Source organism: Marmota monax, unplaced genomic scaffold, assembly GCF_021218885.2.
Source record: "Marmota monax isolate L192 unplaced genomic scaffold, Marmota_monax_Labrador192_F-V1.1 WCK01_AAM20220418_F8-fsc00031, whole genome shotgun sequence".
Lineage (NCBI taxonomy): Eukaryota > Metazoa > Chordata > Mammalia > Rodentia > Sciuridae > Marmota > Marmota monax.
Genome location: NW_026695197.1, coordinates 15,817,785 through 15,837,419, shown reverse-complemented (window position 1 = coordinate 15,837,419; position 19,635 = coordinate 15,817,785). Strand labels below are relative to the sequence as shown.

Genomic DNA, 19,635 nt, shown 5'->3' with positions numbered 1-19,635 from the left:
TCTTCTGGGCAATGCAAGCCTTCACCTTTTCTTTGTCCCCCGTCACTTAGTCTCTTGGCTCAGGCCCTGATGCTCGCCCCTTGCCATCTTTCTCTGGCCTCTTCTAAGGGCTCCTGAACTTCTTGTAGTGAGCTCACTCCGGCTCCCTGAGCATCCACCCACCCAAACATAACAGACAGATGCCACTTGGGAAGAATATAGAACCAAGTTGAAAAGAAAGGAAATGATGTCCCCTGGAGAAGCCATCTAGGAAGCTCATCATGAGTCCTGAGCTGAAAGGAACCATAGCTCCTAGGAGTGTAGTGTCTGTCACACACATTGGCATGTGAGACCCAGGGCAGGGTAATCCAGCACTTCCCAGGCAGCAAAAAGCTGAGATGGAATCTTGTGCCCTGTGGGTTGTACCAAAGTCTGGAACCCAGGTATTGAGGACTATCTAAGAGATCTGTTTGTGCAAGAGACTCTTTCCTTGAAGGCTCAGTCAACCAGAATTCACTTCAGAATGATGTTTTCTTCACAATGCTACATTTCTGACCTTGTGGAGGGAGAATAATGAAACGAATTCCCAGAGTTAACTCAGGGCAGTCAGATTCCTCCAGGGGAAGGGGCCAAGGTCCTGTGGAGAGAACCAATCCCGAGCTTGTAAAATGCAAGCAAATTGCTGCTTCCTTGGGCTCCAGCAGCCCCAGTAGCTGTAGCAGGGAACTGGGGGCTCTTAGTTACCAATGTGCAAAGGGTTAAAAAGGACTTGTCATTCTCCCACCCCCTCCTTGGGGCCTTAGAATTTCTAGTTCCACAAGAGGTAGAAGGGGTCCCTATAGGTCCTTCTATCTGCTCTGAATGGCTAGAGGCGAGAAAAACCAGGCAAGTCAAAAAAAATCTCACATAAAATGTGAATACCTTTAAAGCTGCCAAGTGAGACTGCAGTTTATTGAGTAGAAATCATGCCCACACTGAAACTTTCATTCCCCACCTGGTTTTATGTGATAGCTGTCCCCAGGCCCTCACAACCTTTAGGGCCTAAGAGAACAAAGCTGAGACTCACACAGGGACCATGAACAAACTGGGGCACATCCGTTTGATGCAGCCACAGACACAGGCCAGGAAGACCAAGTGACGGTCAGAGCTTAGAGGATGGACAGGAAGAAGAATCCCCCAGAGGGGAGAGGGTCGGGAGGAGCAGGTCAAGGAGAAGGGCCAGCTGAGAGACAGTGGTCCTCCAAGCAACCATGCTGAGCATTTTGGTAAAACGGACCAAATGGCTAACTGGTCAAGCTTTAGGAAAAGCTGAAAAGACAATAATGGTACATTTTGAACTTTTGTCCCCATGAGTTTTTGTCACCTTAGTGATTTTCCACCTTATTCCTTGGCAGGAGCTCAGGGCCACAGAATCACAGAAATTTGGAGTTGGAGGAGAGTACCTGCAGTGGTCATTTGGTTTAACTCCACCCAAAGCAAATGTCCCCTGCAGGCCTTCAGCCCTGCAATGCCAAGTAGGGGCCTGAGAGTCTCACAGGACACTTGTGCTCAGGCTCCGCCATTGCTATGATGCATCCCTCTCCACAGATTCAGGGGGCCTGCTCACCACTCCCACCTCTGTGCCCCGTGCTCTGGGGGGACGTCTAGCTGACTTATTCCACACGTGTTTCCTCTTACTGCACACAGCCATGACCTCAGCCAAATCTTCTTTTCAAGCCAAATACAACCAGCTTCACAGTCATCCTGGTGGGACCATGTGCTCCAGACCCTCCTTCACCCAGCTTGGCCTTATCTCAGGATGCCCTTTTCTTTTTTCTTCCCAAAGACTATCTTAAAATATGCTGCTCATGTTTCTTTGTGCTCTGCCCTCCCTTTTCATCGAACCTATTCTCAGAAATGGCTCCTGCGACCTAAGATGCAAATGATTGATCATGCTTACTCTGTTACCCTCCCAGGGCTGTTTACGTTTTAACTGGTTCAGAGCCTTAAATCAAAGGGATGGCTGGAAATGCTTTGGTAGCAGGTAATGGGAACACAGGGGACAGGAAAAGAGGCACAGTTATTTTCCTGGAACCCTTAAAATCACGCCTGATACATTTCCTAAACAAAAGACCAACCCGACCAGATAATTTCCTCAAGATGAAGATTGCTTAGCCTCATCTTTATCTCAGGTAAGACTCTTCACCTGGTCATGCAAATCCCCATAAAATAAATTTCTCAAAGGCAGGGACTGGTTCCGTTACTGTCAAGCCCGGGACTTAGTAACATATTAATATTTCTATACACAGTGTTTCCTTGGTCAGTGAGTGAATGAGGTCAGGCAGAAGACAGAGTTTCTTAGGTCACAAACACAGGTGGACGGTTCTGGGCAATCAGCACAGGGGCCCATATGGGATGGAAGAAGGGGAATGGGCCTAAGTTTAGGGCTACAAGTTACCAGAAGGTAACTTTGATTTGGGGAGCAAAAGGAGATAGATAAAAACAAAAGAATAATATGAACACACATAGGGGTTTCATTTTAGCTCAAATCTCAAAGATTTTTCTAAAACAAAGACTATGTATATACGTATATCTATAGCTATATCTATATCCCAAATTACACTTATCAGTTGAATCTAAGGAAGAAAGTTTAGTGTTGGGAAATGAATCAGTGGCTGAAAGATCAAGTGGAAGAAATATGTCAAAGCAGGGCAAAATTATGCATGGTAAAAACTGGAAGAAGATAAGTAACTTGGACCAGAGTTCGAGGAAGCCTCGATGGATATTGGAGTTCCTGAGAGAGAAGACAGAGGAGATGGGGGAAAAGCAGTAATCAAGTAAATGCTAGAAGAAAGCCGGCTGAGCTCAAGAAGGGCTGGAGTTTGCAGAGGGAAAGGCAGGACTGATGAGAGGAGACACACTCCCCTGCGTAGCTTCCCAAAATTTCTGAACTTCAAAGACAAGAGATTGTGGTCACCTAGAAGGAAGGAAAGGGCTATTCACAAAAGAAAAAGAATGAGATTGGCCTCAGATTTCTCATTTTAACACTTGAGAGAAAATGAAAGAACATGTATAGACATCCGAGGGGCAGGGTTGCACCCTAGGGGCTCAGTGCCCAGTCAAAATGCCGTTCTCCTATCAAGGGAAAGAAACTCTGTGGACACAGCGTCCAGGAATATGCTACCTTATTTTCTCTTGTATTATTTGAAGAATATACTCAAGGAAGGATTCTAAACAAGGAATGAACAAACCAGAATAGAGGTTGTAAGGCAGGGGAAGATGGAAAACAGAAGAAAGAATGATAAAAGGTAACATCCCAGGATTCACAGTAAACCCCAGTGGAAAATAATAGAACTACCAGGAATGTGTGGTATAGGATTCTTTGCAAAAATAAAAGGCATATTGCAAGGGGAAAACTAAAAAGGATAAATGATCTCAGCGAAATGTAGGTGGGAGATGACGGGAGAAGTCCAGTGTTCAAAGGTCTGGGGCACTGGGGGTGGATCCTGAAGCAATTGTAAATTCCTCAGGGTGGGAAAGGAGCATCGGAGAAGCAGGGAGTCCAGCTAGGGTAAGCCCTCCGGTATTTTGCTCACATGATAATATAGAAACAGGGTTTTGAACATGAGTGTTGGGAAAGGGGCAGTAATCACCAGTTTGGGAAAACGTGAATATTCAGAACTTATTTAGACACTTTCAGTCCCCTGCTTGTCCCTGTTTTGATTTGAAAACTCCAGCAGTGTGGCCAGAGGTCCCCACCAGCCACTGGCTCTGCGCCTAGGGTGCCTTCATCTCCAGCACGTGTCCCCTACTCCATGTCTGTCCAGGAGCCACTCAGCAAGTTTAATTCTATAGCATCTATGTTTTATTAATCAGTCCAAGAAGATCACTTTTTAGTCACCTTTCCAAAAGACTTAATATTTTTGTTGTATACCAACAATGTAAAACATGCTTCTTCCTTCTAACTCTGCAATCTCATCCCTGACTTCCTTGAATGTGGCCATTATGAGGACAATTGTGAGGATTTGGACAGAGAAAGAAGCTCAGCCGCAGGGACAGGGAATGACAGCTGTGTCTGATTCCATACAGGTGCAAGAAAAGGCAAAGAAGGAAGCACTGAGCTGCTTGTCCCAGAGTTGAGAACAGAAGGTCCGGGCAGAGCATCTCTGCCCGGAGCTGGCTAATCACCGCTGGGAGACTTCTCTTCTTCACTGCTTTTCATTGTCAGGTAGTAGATGCGGTTGGCCTCCGGGTAGGTGACCTTGCTGAGCGGGAGCTTGTAGATGGCTGGGTTGTTGGTTGTCAGGAGCAGGAATATGAGGGTGGAGATACAGAAGGCCCAGGTGCCTGGTGGTACAGCCACCTGGAAATAAAAGCATCGGGGTCTGAAGAATGATTCTAGGCTCCTGTGTTGGGCTAGAGACACTGGGGGAGAAGGATGTGGTAGGAATTGAGAATGGGGATCCTTCTCTAGGGAAGGCACTGCTATTCCTGAATTCAATGTCTGAGGAGTGGGTCAAGGAATTTGAGGTGGTCCCTTTGGGCAAAATCAGAATCACTTAATACTCGAGCTAAAAATTGGTCTTGACATAGATTCCTACATCATCTCTATAGTGCCATCTGTCCTTCTCTGTTGTTTTCTCTTTCAACACACACACACACACACACACACATGCACACACACACTCTTCCTAGAGGTACATGCACAGATTCTTCTCTGGATAAACCCTAGTGAAGCCTTGATTGAAGTACTAAGTACCAGATACCATAATCCACTCAGGACCTTGCACAAGAACCCAAGCATCCGGAAGCTCTGATAGGGCAGGAACACTTTAGGATGGTGCTTGACAGAGTCCAAACTTACCACCGCCATCATGTTAGAAAGGGCTGCTCCCATGTATGCAGAAAACAGAGCTGTGGAGTTACAAGGACCAACAGTCAGCTTCCCAGAGCCTGCCCCCTCCCCCTCCAGCCACTGCCCTGGCAGAGCCCAGACCAAGAGCAGGGCTCCTGTGTTCTTTCCTGCAGCCTTGGTGTCTGCACTGTGCCCTGACATGGGGCATGTATGTTTGACATCTTTGCAGTTATCTCCCACCTGATGGTGCATTCTATGAGGGAAGACATTAAAGTCTTACATTCTTTTATTCCCTCCCCATGTCCATGATGGACTTGCATGGAGCCAGGAGACAATAAACATCTTGTTCCTATTGATCTGGGGGATGAGCTAGTTCAGGCACCTAACAAGGGAGCTAGGAATAGGAATAGAGAATTGACTTTGTTGTCACTTTCTCGAATACCCACCACAGACAAGTGCCAGCAGGTGGGTCTGCCAGGTGAGGGCGTAGAACATGCCCCCGATGGCGATGCAGGAGAGGACGCAGTTGTAGCTCCAGAGGCCCATGTAGATTGTCTCGAAGGGCGTGGCCACCGTCAGGGCTGTGGAATGAGATGTGGTATTTCTGAGTGATTCTGGACCCCCGAGGATGGTGCCAGGTCTCAGTTCCTTTCTGGTTTTTCACCCTATACCTACAACCTTGTCTATCAAAGGAATCTCTGCAGATGGCTTCTGGTCTCAGGAAACTGACAATGGCAAGAAAGCAGTGGTTTCCAAACAGTTTTCCAAAGGCAGGGTTTTCACACAGAGGTGTGACTACTGCTGGACAGACGGGCAGCGGAAGTGGGAGTCCAGCCTACCCACTCCTTTAGCCAGAGAAGCTGCATTTTTACCAAGAGCGATTTGATTTTTAAAAATTCCATGTCCAATGGCTGAAAATTATGAGTCTACAACTATAGGCACATGTAGACAGAGGCGAGTCATAGCCACAGGGGTAGGATGCAAACAACAGGTAAGTCTGGGTAAGGACTCAGTGGGCACCTCTGGTATTATTTATTTTTGTGATTTTTTGATGAGTGTGAGAGTATTTCCAATTGAAAATGTTTAAGGTGGCTGCTTCCAAATGTCTTTGAATATTGAATAGTATTGGAATAAGTAAAAAACAGGCTTCTACTCCCAACATTCCCTTCCTCATTTCTGGCTCTTGTGGTACACAGCATATCCGTCTATGTATGTACATAGGTGGAGGAAGGTGAAATTGCACTTGTGAAATGCTGATCCAATTTTGGGAAAACTTTTCCTTTTAGCTTATGCAAAACTCCAAAGTGCTGGCCGTGTGTCCAGCTTGGGCTTTCCTGCGCCCCTCCCCCACAGGCAGCTGCCGTCCCCCTACATTGCAATCTGCTCCCTTTAGAGACTCAGAAAAAAGGAAAACTAAGTTCCTACCCCTGACAGTGTTTAAAACTCCAGTGAAGAGAGTACGTCTAGAATATTTGCTGTGTGTGGGGAGAACGGACCCTACAACGATTATTCTGAGGATCCGAGCAGGGGCCGTGCTTTACCTGCTAACATCCCCACGATGGACCCGATGGCTGCGTGTAAGCAGATGAGCGGGGAGGAGATGAACAGAGCCACCAGGATCATGCCGCCGGTCCAGGGGTTGTCACAGCCATACACCTGGCCAACCCCAGCGGGGATGGCTTGTAACAGCTGCAAAATCAACAGAACCCGAGTCACTGGAGCATAAGTTGATAACGCAAAGACCGGGCCTGTGGGCCACTGCTGAGCCATTCCTGGAGGGGGCAATGAGGTGGAACGGGAGGATGACCGTGCCCTCCAGTGTGAGAACAGGGGAGGGCAAAAACTGGAACAAACAGCTCCCCACTCCACCACCTACCAGGCATCTGGCAACCTCATGCACCCAGGTGGGCAGGACCCAACATGGGGTCCAGGCACAGATGCTTCTGAGGAACACACAGCTTCTGCTTGGAGGGGAAGAGAATGCAGGGCCTTCTCAGACTGCCTTTTGGGGTTTCAGGGCACTAGGGGATTTCCTTTCAACCTCCTGGAATCCTAGAAATATCTACAAATAGCTGAGATATCCCAGGTTATTTTGATGAGTGAGTTCCCTAAGCTAGAGCCTCTGAACTTGACCTATAGCCAGGTCTTTACCACCCCCACATGGCTGATACATCCTTTTAGGTGCTCTCTATTCTACCCCTGGAAAGGAGGAGAAGGCATTTTCCCTGCTCTTCCACTTAGCAGAGTGATAAAGTACTGTTCTGGAACAGCTGAAGAACGGCACGCAGCCCCAACACCCCTGAGCCTTGAGAGTGATCTGGTGGTGGAGGGCTTGGGGATGACTGATTTGAGACAGAGGTTGAATAGTCCTTCTTTGGCCAGGCTGAATTGTCCATATCTCTGCAGTCCTTTGAGGTCAAAGAGGAAAAGAGGGAGAGGGGTAGAGGAGGGTGAGCACTGGCCTAGGGATTCAGGACTCCAGCTTCCAGAGGGAACTCATTGTGTGACCATACGCGTGTCACTTCCTCATTCCAGGCTCTGGTGTCTTCCTCTGCGACATGAGGAGGCTGGCCTAGCAGAGGTCCTTCCATCTTTAAAATTCTGTAGCTCATTTCTCTGGGTCATAGGATTCTTAGAGGATAGGGTGTTTTATGACTGAGTATACAAAAGGTGCATAAAAATATGTATTGATTAGCTTATAAACCTGTGCAAGGAATGGCAGGGTAGACCCTACCCAGTGTTATATATTGGTTCCAGAAAATACTTTGTACCAGACCAGGGAACTCAGCTTACATGTGGAACAGGCTAGAAGTCTACTCAACAAAGATCCCAATGACCTGCCAATGTCTAGGGGATGCGGAGTGCTGAGGGGAATCCAGCTTCTACCTGTCCATCCGGGAACACAGTTGTAAGCTCAAGCAATCAAGAATGAGAGGAATGAGGGAACAAGGGGCCTTGGAATAGAGCCATATGCAGATGAATGAATGAAGCTCCTCTGCCAGGGTCCATATTTTAGCCTGGTGAACTGTGCAGTCTTCCCCTAACCCTGCTCTCCAGGCCCAGTTGACACCCTGGGGTGAAGCGCAGTCAGGTGTGTGGTGGAAATTTACCGAGCACCTGGTCTTCTTCATACTCCTTATAATTCTCACGAACAACAACAAGCTGATTAAACAAAACGAAGTCTTTCCCCTGCAATGCTTTAGAGAAACAGGGAAGTGGCATGGATTCTTCAAAATTCAGATTTGGCTGATGTGGGAGAGAAGGATGCTGTTTGTTAGAGTGGTGGGCTGCTGCGGAGTTGGAGGGCGAGCTTGGGCCTCAGGGTATCCAGATTTGGTTCACCTGCTTTCTCATTGTTTATTTTGAGGAGGAGTAAGAGGGTCCTCTTCTCTGTGACCCACATCACACAGGTCCCCTCAGCACTGACTGGGTTGTCCGGCCTCACAGTGTGGAGTGGGCCTTTCTCTCTGGTCAAGCCGCATGTTCCTATGGTGGGTGCTTAAATAGTGACTTTTGGATGTGGGCCAGGGACAATGGGTCCATATTCCCAAAGGCCAGAGGATGGGTGACAGTGTATTCTCAGCAACTGTACATTTGTGATGGTAGGATATCAAGCAGAGTTTCTCAACTTGGGTCCTATAGACATTTTGGACGAGAATTCTTTGCTGAGGGTGGTGAGAAGCAGTCTTGTGTATGATAGGACGTTGAGCAGGGGGTACACAGCTCCCACCTGCTGTATTCCAGAAGTACTTCTCTGGTCTTGATATAAAAAGGTTTCTTCAGACCTTGCCTAATGTCCCCAAGGAGCAAAAATCACCTTTGCTTGAGAATCATTAATACAGAGAGTATGTGAAAGTTTAACCATTGTCTTCTACTGGTAACACCTGTAACATCCTAATTTTAAACATTTGTTTTAGTCTCTTACTCTTTTATCTATCTTATCTAATATTTTTTTTTCACACAATCACATCATCCTGCACAGTCAACGTAGCCCTTATTTGTTCACTTGTGTTATTTCTTCCCCTCTATAGAATGTAGGTTTCAGGAGGGTAGGGCTGTTGCTTTCTTCCTTGTGTATGCTCAATATCTGGAAAATTGCCTGGCACATGTCAGATGCTCAATATGTTCTGTTGAATGGGTGTCTGGATGTGGCAGCCACACTTTCTGGACTATCAAGGACAGTGTCTGGTGAAGCTGAAGCTGACCACCTGGGGAAGGTACAGGCTGGGAAGCAAGAGGATCTGCCATGGAATTGAGGGGCTTCAACTCATCGCCATTGGGAAACTCACCAAGGGCATTTCAATCTCTGTCCAGGTGATATTGGGTACCGAGGACACAGGCTCTACTAGCGTCATGGGGAAGAAGAGGTTGTAGTGGCCTGTGGCTGCCAGGTACAGAGTCACAGCGATGTTGAAGGGCAACGTGAAAACTGGCAGGTCCCACTTGCTGAAGACGGTGCTCAGGGCACTGGAGATAACTGGGCTGAAGGTGGAAGAGACAGAGGGCCGATCGCTGTGAGTACCCTTACATTGACAGTGTCCCTTCTGCTCTGGCCACTGTGCCCTCTGCCCTCCCCTCTCCTGTTATAGTCGTTTCTGACTCCCTCAAGATTCTAGTGGTCCATTGCTTTGGGATTGGAAATGAGATGTTCAACTTAAATTCACAGCTATGAGAAACAAAATTTGAAAATATTGAAACATTTTAAATAGAATACATTATAAATAATTTAAGCATTTCCTTGTTTCTTAAATGGAGAAAATGAAACCAATATATTCTAAAAAAAAAAAAATGCAATTCTTGCTTTTCACAATCAGCATGGATAATAGCTATTGTCCTGGACTGTGATAGCATTTTAGGAGTCTGACCTAGGAGGAGGCTGGTATGGTATGTGGGTCCTGTGCAGGCCTGGACTCAGCAAGAATACTAAGAACTACTCTGAGAACTGCCAGGTGAAGTGAGCCTTCAGTTGTTTGTACCTTCTGTCTTCTTGGCCTCTTCCTTGGAAAGAGCATGGATTTTGGAGGCAGATGGAGCTGGATACAAATCCTCATTACTATGCTTACAGGTCAAATGAGCAACGTTAGGTAATGAACCTCTCTTCACTTCCATTTCTTCTGGAAGGGACCAGCCACCCTAGATACCTAACATGCAATCACATGATCTGCCTGCACAGTCTACCCTCAATTCATGACCATGAATCTCAAGGGGGTCTACCTTACCCTACCGCACCTCCCCTGCTCACAAACTCTTCAACACACTAAGGACTATTTCACATTTTCGGCTTTCCCTCAAATCTTTACTATCTGCTTCCCTTTTACTTTCAGCCAACCACCGGGCTTTACTCCTTAAAAAAAAAAATACAAATGACAAAATGAGAAATCCTTCATTTTTCCGACCAAAGAAACCAAACCAAACCAAAACTAAACCTCACACCCACATATTCTGCCTCTTTCCTTTGATGGAAGTGTCTTCTCCTTCATCACCCAAGTCCCAACTGTTCTCATCTCTCTGTGGCTCATTATAGCAGACTGTGCTCCCTCATCCATTCTTGCTCTGCTTTGCAAGCAGAGGCATTTGTTTAAATATAAATTATATCTGTCAATCCTGTGTCCTGTGTTTTACTACAGTTGTAATAAAAATCATAAGACTTCTTGGCTCTCCAGGGAGCAGGGGGCCAGCCCTCATCTCCTCTGTGCTCTCCCCTCCTGCACCTCCTCCAGCACTCTCGGGGCCTTGGCCCACTGGTCTCGTCTCTACTTCTTGAACACATCACACTTCCCCAATTTGGGTTTTCTACCTGTGACAACCCTTTCTCTAGATCTTTGAATGTCCCGTCTACAAAGTGGCCTTCCTTGACCACCCATGGCCGGAATCACTCTTGGTTCCATTGACTCTATTTTGCTTTCCAAACTACATACTGTGTTTTTTGAAATGACCTCCTTTTATTAATTAGCTTATGAGTTCATTTCTCTCTTTGTGAACAGAGCTCTTTACCTTTCCTTACTATCCTCGGCTTCTAGAATATCCCTGCACTCAACCAATAGTCAAATCAACACAAATATTTGTTTACTGAATCAGTCCGGGATGTGGCATTACCAATACCCACCCTACTTAGATAAATTTGAAAGACCATATGAATGGATTATGAAGTAGAGTTAATGAAGCACAATGCTCTGCCCAGGGTAGAGTATCAATGTAGTTTTTCTTTTAAATTGGGAAGTGGGGGACACTGAAGTCTAACTGCCACCTAGTGCCACCTGGCTGAGGGGCTTAATCTATATAGTTATAAAGCACACTTAATGCAAATGAGGACAAGTTCTGCTCCTCACAGGGGGTGAGCATTAAAGAAATCCCCACAGAAATGACTGCCTTATCATTGTGTCCCAACAGATTCAGAAAGAAATCCGAAGAAGAAAAATAAATTGCCCAGAATGGTTAATGTAGTAATTTATTTGCAAGCACTACTAAAAAGTAATGAAACAGTACTTAAGCTAAATGAAACTAACTGGTTTTAGGAACTCCAGACTTTAAAACCAGAGAAAGAATTTATTTCTTAGAGATGTTAAAAATAAGTCACCATGTCTGATTTATCACTGAGAACAGGAATAAATCACCATGTGTGAGCGGAGTTGAGGCCAGGGTAGAATGCACACAGGAAGTCAGGGGTGGAGGTCAAGGGTTCAACGTGACAGCAGGCACACTACTGAGACCCTCTGGGCCCTCTGCTGACCTGCTGTAAATTCAGATGAGCTAAGAGTCATGTGTGTGAGTGACAGGCACATACCCTGCACTCAATGAATTTTTTTTTTTCAAACCCCCTTTCACCTTGAGGAAGACACAAGTGATACTTCTAGTTCAAATATTCCGGTTTACAGGGGGCATTTTGTCCCAAGAAAGCCTTCTGTTTTATCACAAGTGAATTTTCAGCTTTTGGGTCTAGGGTAGGCTACATAATAGATGATTGCCACACAGCCTGGGGTCTGATAGTGCCCACTCTGGACTCAGAAAGCAAGCATCACAGACATTCATAGAGCATGACCTGGGGCAGGCTACTTGACCTCTGCGTGCCTTGGTCTTCCCTTCTGTCAACTGGGACACACACACCCCCATCTTGCTTAGCACTGTGCCTGGCATTTAGGAGCTACTCAAAGTTAGCCTTTATTATGAAGACTGTCACTCAAGGAAGCTTATCAACACATTTCTATGCTGTCCCCTTGTGCTGCTCCTGAGCTCCTGAGCTTTCATGGTGTCTTGCTACACAAATCAGCCTGTTCATGAAGACACTGAGTGTCAGTGTCCACTGACAGTGGACGGCCTGTCCTTGTCCAGTGAAAGGCACAGGCATCTTGGGGCCCCACGGATCTGTATGCAGAAAGAAGGAGGCGCCTCACCAGGCCATGGCTGTGAAGGTCACAGGGAACAGAAGCCACCAGTAGTAGTCCAACTTCTCAGAGAACACGGCCACCAGCAGTCCCACCAGCGTCCCATTGTAGCCATGCAGTCCTGCGGCAATGGCTGATCTAGGGGTGAAACAGTAAGTTTGAGTTGAAATTTGGTGTGGCCTGTTGGGCTCTTTCCCCCAAGAATTCTAAGGTAATTTAGATGATAACTTTACTAATGATACATTAAAAAGTCAGCTTGATCAATGAATACTGGGCAGTTGGGTAGTTCCAGCACTTTTCCTTTGCTCTTTTGGGGGCATCTCATACTGCCAGGTACAGAAGGAAATCTATAGAAGTTTGAGGTGTGACTCAGAGAAAGTGTGTGTGTGTGTGTGTGTGTGTGTGTGTGTGTGTGTGTGTTGCAAGGGAGAAAGACCAGAGAGCGGGCTGAGGAATGAAGGGAGGCAGATGGAGACATGGTCTCTCTGGTTGAGCTTTGGGGGCTTTCCCTGTGTGTCTGAGGGAGTGGAAGTGCTGAATCATCTTGGGGTACCCACAAGCACCCCCACCCAGGTCTGTGTTGGAGGATGGGGGCAGAGCTGTGTAGAACCAAGCTTGGGTCCATTGTCTCTGTTTCAGAGAAGTTTGCTGTACTAAACCTCTCTCCCTGATCCTGAGTGACATTGCCCTTGACCTTTGCAATAGCACTGCTGGGAGAGGAGAGCAGGAAAGGGGGTAGGGGGAAGGGTCTGGATAAATCCTACACAAGGTCCCTGCCAGAGAATGAGCCTTATGCCTATGATCTGTCCTCTGGCACTTGGCTATAAGTTCCCTGAGGGCAAGGGCCTGTCTGTGTTCACTGGTATACCTACCTCAGCAGTGTGTGGTATACAGTAGTCACCCAACCAGCATTTGTTGAATGAATATGTGTACGTACTAATCCTAGTCATGTTTTGGCTGCTCTTGTGTGGCCGAGGCTTCTGGAAGCTCCCGGCTCCCTGAGATGAAGGGAGGGAATTCTGAGAGGAGGGCTTGTGCCCAGCAGGGGCCATGACTTAGGACTGAAGTCAGGAGGAGCTTCCCCCTCCATAGTAGCCAGGAGATCTTGAACTAGACAATGGGAGAGTGCGTGCAGCATGGGGGCGTGGCAGGAGAGTCACTTCGACAGGGTCCTGCCAAGAGAGCTGTGGACACAAGTCCCTTGTACTGGACACAGGATCAGCTGGGTCTTTAGCTACTCCTGAGGCCAGGCAGTTTCCTGGGCAGCTGGAGACATACCAGGGCCTGGGAAGGGCACCAGCAGAGACATCTGGGGCCCCCTCAGGAGCAGAACCCTTGTTTGGGGGGAATCTTTCTCTGTAGTGTGTTTCTGTTTTCTCCATCTTTTCCAGTTGTGTTTCTTATTAGAATGGAGTTCTCTTTGTGTCAATACCAGCTGCTTTAGGGAAATTGTGGAAAGTTGGCTGGCCCCTTTTGTGTACGGGGGGATTCTGCAGTCCCAGGGGCTGAGTGTGGCCAGGGTAGCAGGAGTCAAGGTGAGAGAGTCCAGGGGAGACAAAATTAGAGGGACATCTCAAGCCTGCTTCAACAGCTGTTTCCTGTGGACCATCTCTTTCCAGAACTCCCTCTCTCTTTAGCCAAAAGTGCTGGCTTCTGGGTTTAGTTATCAAAAGGAAACTTGTTGCCTTACATCCCCACCCTGACCACTGGGGATATAAAATTAGGTTCTATCCCAATGCCAAAAAGGTCCTCACCAAGTCCAAATTCCATCAGGCCACAAATGACGTCAGTGTGTTGACCTGAGTTCTTATTCACAAAGTGTACCTCGGACCAGTGCAGATGGAGGAGGGAGGCAGTGGGGTGTTGAGGGGTAGTGGGGTGAGGTTATGGCTAGGACACACAGCTAGCTGTGTCAGTGGCTCATTGGGGACAGTGATGGAGTCCTTGGAAGGAGATAGGCAGGTGTGTTGTGAAGGGGACCTGGAGCTTTGGGCCTCTGGGGTAAAACATGCTGATTGCCTGTCAGCAAGGAAGCTTGAGTTTTTCTTAGGTGCTGTGGTATAATATGGAATACTGGAAATGGTCTTGCTGTCCTGAATACTCCATGGAGAGAAGACTCAGGAAAAAAAAATCAAAGAACAATCTAATAAAATCTAATGCCTCCCTGGAGGAGGAGAGATTTGAAGGAATGGTAGGATTGGATAGGCAGAGGTATACCAGGTGTCAATCACAGAAATCATGAGAGTGCTTAACTGAGGATAAGAGTGACTCTGAGACCTGGCCCTCAAAGAAGGTTCTGGAAGCCAAGCTGAGGGCTTGGATTTTTATCTGAATTCTTAATTGGGTTGTCTGGGAGGATTCGGTGGGCCTGGTGTAAAACTGAAGTCTCTGATGCAACTCTGAATGGTTTGATGAGTTTACCAGTATATATGGTCATGAGAAAAAGCAGAGCATGCGACTGTCAAACCAAGAAGTGACGGACACAGGTTTAAGAGCCACAGATATGACAGATGAGGATGATAGGAAAAGAGGGAGGTGCTGGCCTGAGGTCACAGTGAAGAAGGCAGAGGACTGGGTAGTGTTCAGCCCAGAGAAAGTTCTAGCAAACACTGGGGAAGCAGTGGGCAGGAGCTGATCCCGTCTGGGGGCCAGTTCTGTGCCAGCTGCCCATGAGCTGATAGGGAAGTGGGCATGAGGAACAGGGGCCCCTAGTTGAAGCAGACCCAAAATCCTGGTGGGAGCCCACTGTCTCCTTACCCACCAGCCCTGCCCTCCAAAGAAGGCAGCCTCTCTTCCACTTGAACTCACATGGCTGCCCAGATTGCCAGAGTGGGCCCTCTGGCCACCTTAGAGGTGCATGGGCAGCTCCTCATGGGGACAAGCTGACCCAAGCATTTGCCTTGGTGGTATGTGGGAGGCCAGGTGGGCCAGGGCGTGATGTTGGCTGCTCAGACTACTGCCACTGCTCTGTGTTTACCATGGCCATTTTGTCATTGCAGGTGCAATGACAGGGACAGCATGATTTCAAGCACGACATATCATATGTCCAAGCCCACGTCCTGCCACCCCTGCCTGTGGCACTTTAGGTGAGCACCTTTGTCTTGCAGGTCCCCTTACCCTTGCAAAATATGAAACCTGCTGCCCTTACCATCTGCCCTGGTAAGCAGTGCTAAGAGCCTTGGGTGACAAGGCAGAGTGGTGCTTTTTAATTTTTCTTTTCATCTTTATTTTATTTTTATGTGGTGCTGAGGATCAAACCCAGTGCCTCACACATGCGAGGCAAGTGCTCTTCCACTGAGCTACAACCCCAGCTCTTTTTAATTTTTTGAGAGAAAAAAATTGATCTTCTTAGTCATACATGACAGTAGATTCCTTTCTGATACAATCATACAAGCATGGAATATATCTTATTCTAATTAGGACCCCATTTTTGTGGATGGACACAATGGTGAGATTCACTGTGGTACAAAGAAAGACCTTTTATATTATGATCAAATTCTTCCCCCACCACATTCCAACAGAATTCAAGCAAACATTTCACAAAATAATATTTACCTTTATCGCACATGGATTGCTCTAGTCAGATTAATTTTATTCTATTGGTCTTAATTTTAAAAATTGCTGTCAGTAATTAATTAATGATTCCATAAGCTCCAAATTGAAAAACATTAAGATATGGGATAATCCTGTATTCATGTCCTAAAGTTCTCCGATACCAGAAGCTTCTGGGTGGATTTTGTTAAAAATTCTCCTCCTGGATCCATTGAATCAGAATAGCTATGGGAGGGAGGGAGGGAGGAGGAGCTGAAACTGTTTTTTTGGTAATCGTCCCAGGAGATTCTGATCAGGAAGGTTTGGGAACTGTTGGAGAAAAACGTAGCAGAAGTCTGAAGAAACAGTCTAGTTCTACAAATGCTGGTTGCTGTTGTTACCTGGCTCACAATAGCTGGCTCCCCCACGCCTCTCTATTCTTCCTGCTGCCCCTGTCTATCCTGTTCCTCAGAGGCTCCCTCCCACACCACCCTTCCCTTTTTCTCAACTTCTCTCCATACCCAACATGTCTACCTCAACAGTGCCTCCCAGTCTTCCCAGCAGGCAGAGATGTCTATCTTCTCTGAAATCTCTGGTGTGTACGGTCCTGTAGTATTCGGAGGCATCTGTTGCCTGTCAATCTTGTCTACTGAAACTAGATCATAGGCCCCACGAGGGAAGAATAGCTTACATGTCCCTCTACACCTTTCTCAGAGGGAGAGTTTCCAGAAAGTTCCACAGTCAAATTGAGCCGGGTGCCATCCCTGCCTGTGAACTTCATTCTGTAGGAACCTCCAGTGACCTGTGTGAAATTGGCCCTCAGGGGACTCGCCTGGCTGTGCCCCACACATCTTTCCAAGAGACCTCTAGAGAGGGACTCACCTGTCCTGGTTTAAGGCGAGGGCAGTTAAGGTGGAGACCACTGTCCCCAGAGCCCCAGCAATGGTCCACCAGGGATTCTGGATCAGAAGCCCGATGAAGATGATGAGCCCACTGAGAGGGTTGTTGACGAACATCACCTGAGCGGCTCCCCTCAGGATCCAGTCTACAAACTGGAAGGCCAAGGGCTTATCTGCAAGAGACAGACAGAGCCATCAGCAGGGTCTAGCCTGCACTGCCCCACTGGACCACTGGTTGGCATGGCAACCAAGGCATACAGGATGCTTAAGCCAGGATGTTTCTCCTAATTCAGCCTGGCCTAGGGTGGGGCAGTGAAGGGGAAGGGTGCGGGTGACACCCAAGACTGGATGGTTCCTTTTGCCATAAAGACTGAGGCACTGTCCTGAGACTAATTTAACAGAGTTCCAGCCATTGGCTCGGTTGGCCAGAAAACCCCAGGAGCACTCCAAGGAAAATTTATTGGTCCAAGGGAAGGGGTGGGAGGGAGGGAAACGCTTTTTGTGTAGTGCTGCATGACTCAGTTGAGGACTGGTATCTGAGTTTAGCAAAGAAAGTAGTCTGAAGAAAGGAAAGTGGGAAAAGAAATTGTTTTAGCCCAGCTGTGAAAATCATTATTGATTCAGGGCCCAGAGGAAGCCGGGTATAGAAGAGGGGAGACACAGTGTGCCTCCTTCCCCGATTTGGTTTCTAAGACAACCCATGCTGGTGGGGGGCAGGTGGGGACGGGGAGGGTGTGGTGTTTGGTGTAGCATTTAATTCAGGAAGAAGTAAAAGGAAAAAACCCTGGAACCCTGGGAAAGATGATGCCTGTTTTTTTGGCTCTTGGTAAGCAACATTAAAAAATAGCTGTGGTGCAAGTGAAGGAATGGCTATTCAAATGGTTTGTTTGGGAAAGGGTTTACATGTTGCCAATGTCATTGTCCTTTACTCGGATGACTTACAAAGGACTAAAGTCAGTGGAGGGCATTTCATTCTGACCCTGGGAATGCAGCTCAGTATGGTATGTGATGCGTATCTGGAGTGACTCGGGGCTGGAGCACCCCTCAACTGAGGGAGCCCTGGGATGCGGTGTGAGGGAGTAGCTTCCTCCTCTAAACCAGACAAGGGCTGTCTCTGGCCTGGCCCACGGCTCCTTTGCTGGCGTCTGCTTACCTTTCAGCCAGTTCCTGTACTCTTCCATCTCCCCCGTGAGGTAGCTCACTGCTTGGAAGAGGCTGAAGCCTCCCCCGTCTGCAGAGCCCCTGTGGGACACCTTGCTCCCTTTCCTTTTGTTCCTTTCATTGGGTTTTTCAATTTTCACAATGTGGCTGTCTTCGTCAGATAATCGGAGATCCTTCCAAGAAAGGCCACAAGAAGACATCAGAATATACTCTTCTGAGAGCAGGGACATTGGGGGTGTGTTTTGTTGATAAAGGTAAAGGATCATGACACAAACGGTGGGGCACATGTTCATTGTCTAAAGCTGTCCAGAGCACTCCATGCAAGCCCACCCTTCCCGGGACTGCCACACATCCTTCATGAGAGGGTATCTTAACATTTTGTACCAGGGATCCATTTTGGCCGTTTAGTGAAGCCTATGAACTTCTTTGCAGAAAAATGTTTGGAAATGTATAAAATAAAATAAGATTACCAAGAAAACCAATTACATTGAAATGCAATTACCACAGTATTTTAAAAAAATTGTGGTCTGTATGTGTGCATCAGATCTATTGCCTATTACAATCTAAAATTCGTGGTGAGTGGCTATATGGGACTTCTTCACCCCAATCTTTGTATACAATCAGGAAAAAAAAAGATGGACAGTACAAGTTGATGAAGATGTGGAGAAACTGGAACATGGGACACTCTTGGTGAGGATGGATGGTGGTCCAACTGCTTTGACGGGATTGGCAGTTCCTTAAAATGTTAAACATAGAGTTACCTGATCCAGAAATTTCACTCTTAGCTTTATACCCAAGGTAAATGAGAACATACGCCCACACCAAAACTTGTGCATGGATGTTCATAACAACATTATTTATAAAAATCAAAAAGTGGCAACAACCTAAATCTCCATCAACTGATGAGTGGATAGACAAACTGTGGTGTGTCCACACAGGGAAATATGGTTTGGTCATAAAAGGGAATGAAGTCTTAATTTTTACTGTGACACAGATGAACCTGAAAACATGCTAAATGAAAGAAGCCAGTCACAAAAGGCCACATATTGTATGATTCTATTTATGTGAAATATTCAGAATAGGCAAAATCATAGGGACCAAAATAGATTGGTGGTTGCTAGAGGTGCGGGTGGGGAGGGTGGAAAGTGGGTGGCTGCTAATGGACACAGGCTTTCTTTTTGAGACAAGGTAAATATACTGGAAGTAGATTGTAGTGATGTTTGAACAACTCTATAAATATCCTTAAAAGCACTTGAATATATGCTTTTAAAGGATAAATTTTATGGCATGTGAATTTTATCTCATTAGAAAGTCTCAGTGTTGTGTCCCCCTCCACTGTCACAAGTTATCCAGTCCACCTCTTGCTCCTGTGTCCAGAGAGTGCCAGGGCCCACATTCTGGAAAAGGCTTTTATTCTGAAGGTCACTGAGTAACTCAGGGAGCAAGTCTAAGGGGAAAGATTTTGGAGACAGATTGGAAGCCTGGTGTGTGAGTGCGTGCATTGTCTGCTTGCAGTTTACGGTCATGTTCCACAGAGAGCCATGCTTTTATGTCTAAGGCCAGGTAGGACTGATCATGGAGTCCACTGGGAGGCCCGGAAAGCAGCACCTTTCACTCCCCTCCCCGCAAATCCTCACCTGGAGTGCATCCTGGATTGGACATGGCTCACCTTTTCTTCAGGCATTTCCAGCAGGGGCAGGGCTGGGTGTGTATCCTGGGGGCTAGACGGCCAGGTAGGGCTGCTCGGCTCTGACTCGTAGAGTTTGTGTCTGCTGGAAAGAGGCTCTAGCAGGAGAGGGCTGTTGTGGTTGTCAGACATCTCCTTGAGGGGCAGCTGCTCATCGGTCAT

At 47.1% G+C, this 19,635-nt stretch overlaps 1 protein-coding gene across 1 annotated transcript; it reads right to left on the bottom strand.

The window, feature by feature from the left end:
• Positions 1 to 3,324: 3,324 nt before the first annotated feature.
• LOC131423578 (urea transporter 2-like) lies at positions 3,325 to 19,635 on the bottom strand. The gene is made up of 9 exons (XM_058573942.1): positions 19,456 to 19,635; positions 17,779 to 17,959; positions 16,609 to 16,798; positions 12,205 to 12,333; positions 9,103 to 9,295; positions 6,355 to 6,502; positions 5,260 to 5,394; positions 4,823 to 4,872; positions 3,325 to 4,321 (listed from the first exon to the last, which is right to left on the bottom strand). Exons 1-9 carry the CDS (start codon positions 19,633 to 19,635, stop codon positions 4,139 to 4,141), a joined length of 1,389 nt encoding a protein of 462 aa, XP_058429925.1. The 3' UTR covers positions 3,325 to 4,138.

Bases quoted from the DNA above. Each gene is read 5' to 3' on its own strand.
- LOC131423578 (XM_058573942.1), bottom strand. From the start codon at position 19,635: ATGACCGATGAGCAGCTGCCCCTCAAGGAGATGTCTGACAACCACAAC. The intron at 12,334-16,608 runs GTGAGTCCCTCT...TTTCACCCCTAG, and splicing joins CTCGCCTTAAACCAGGACAG to ATCAGCCATTGCCGCAGGAC. The intron at 4,322-4,822 runs GTAAGTTTGGAC...TTTTATTTCCAG, and splicing joins TTTCTAACATGATGGCGGTG to GTGGCTGTACCACCAGGCAC.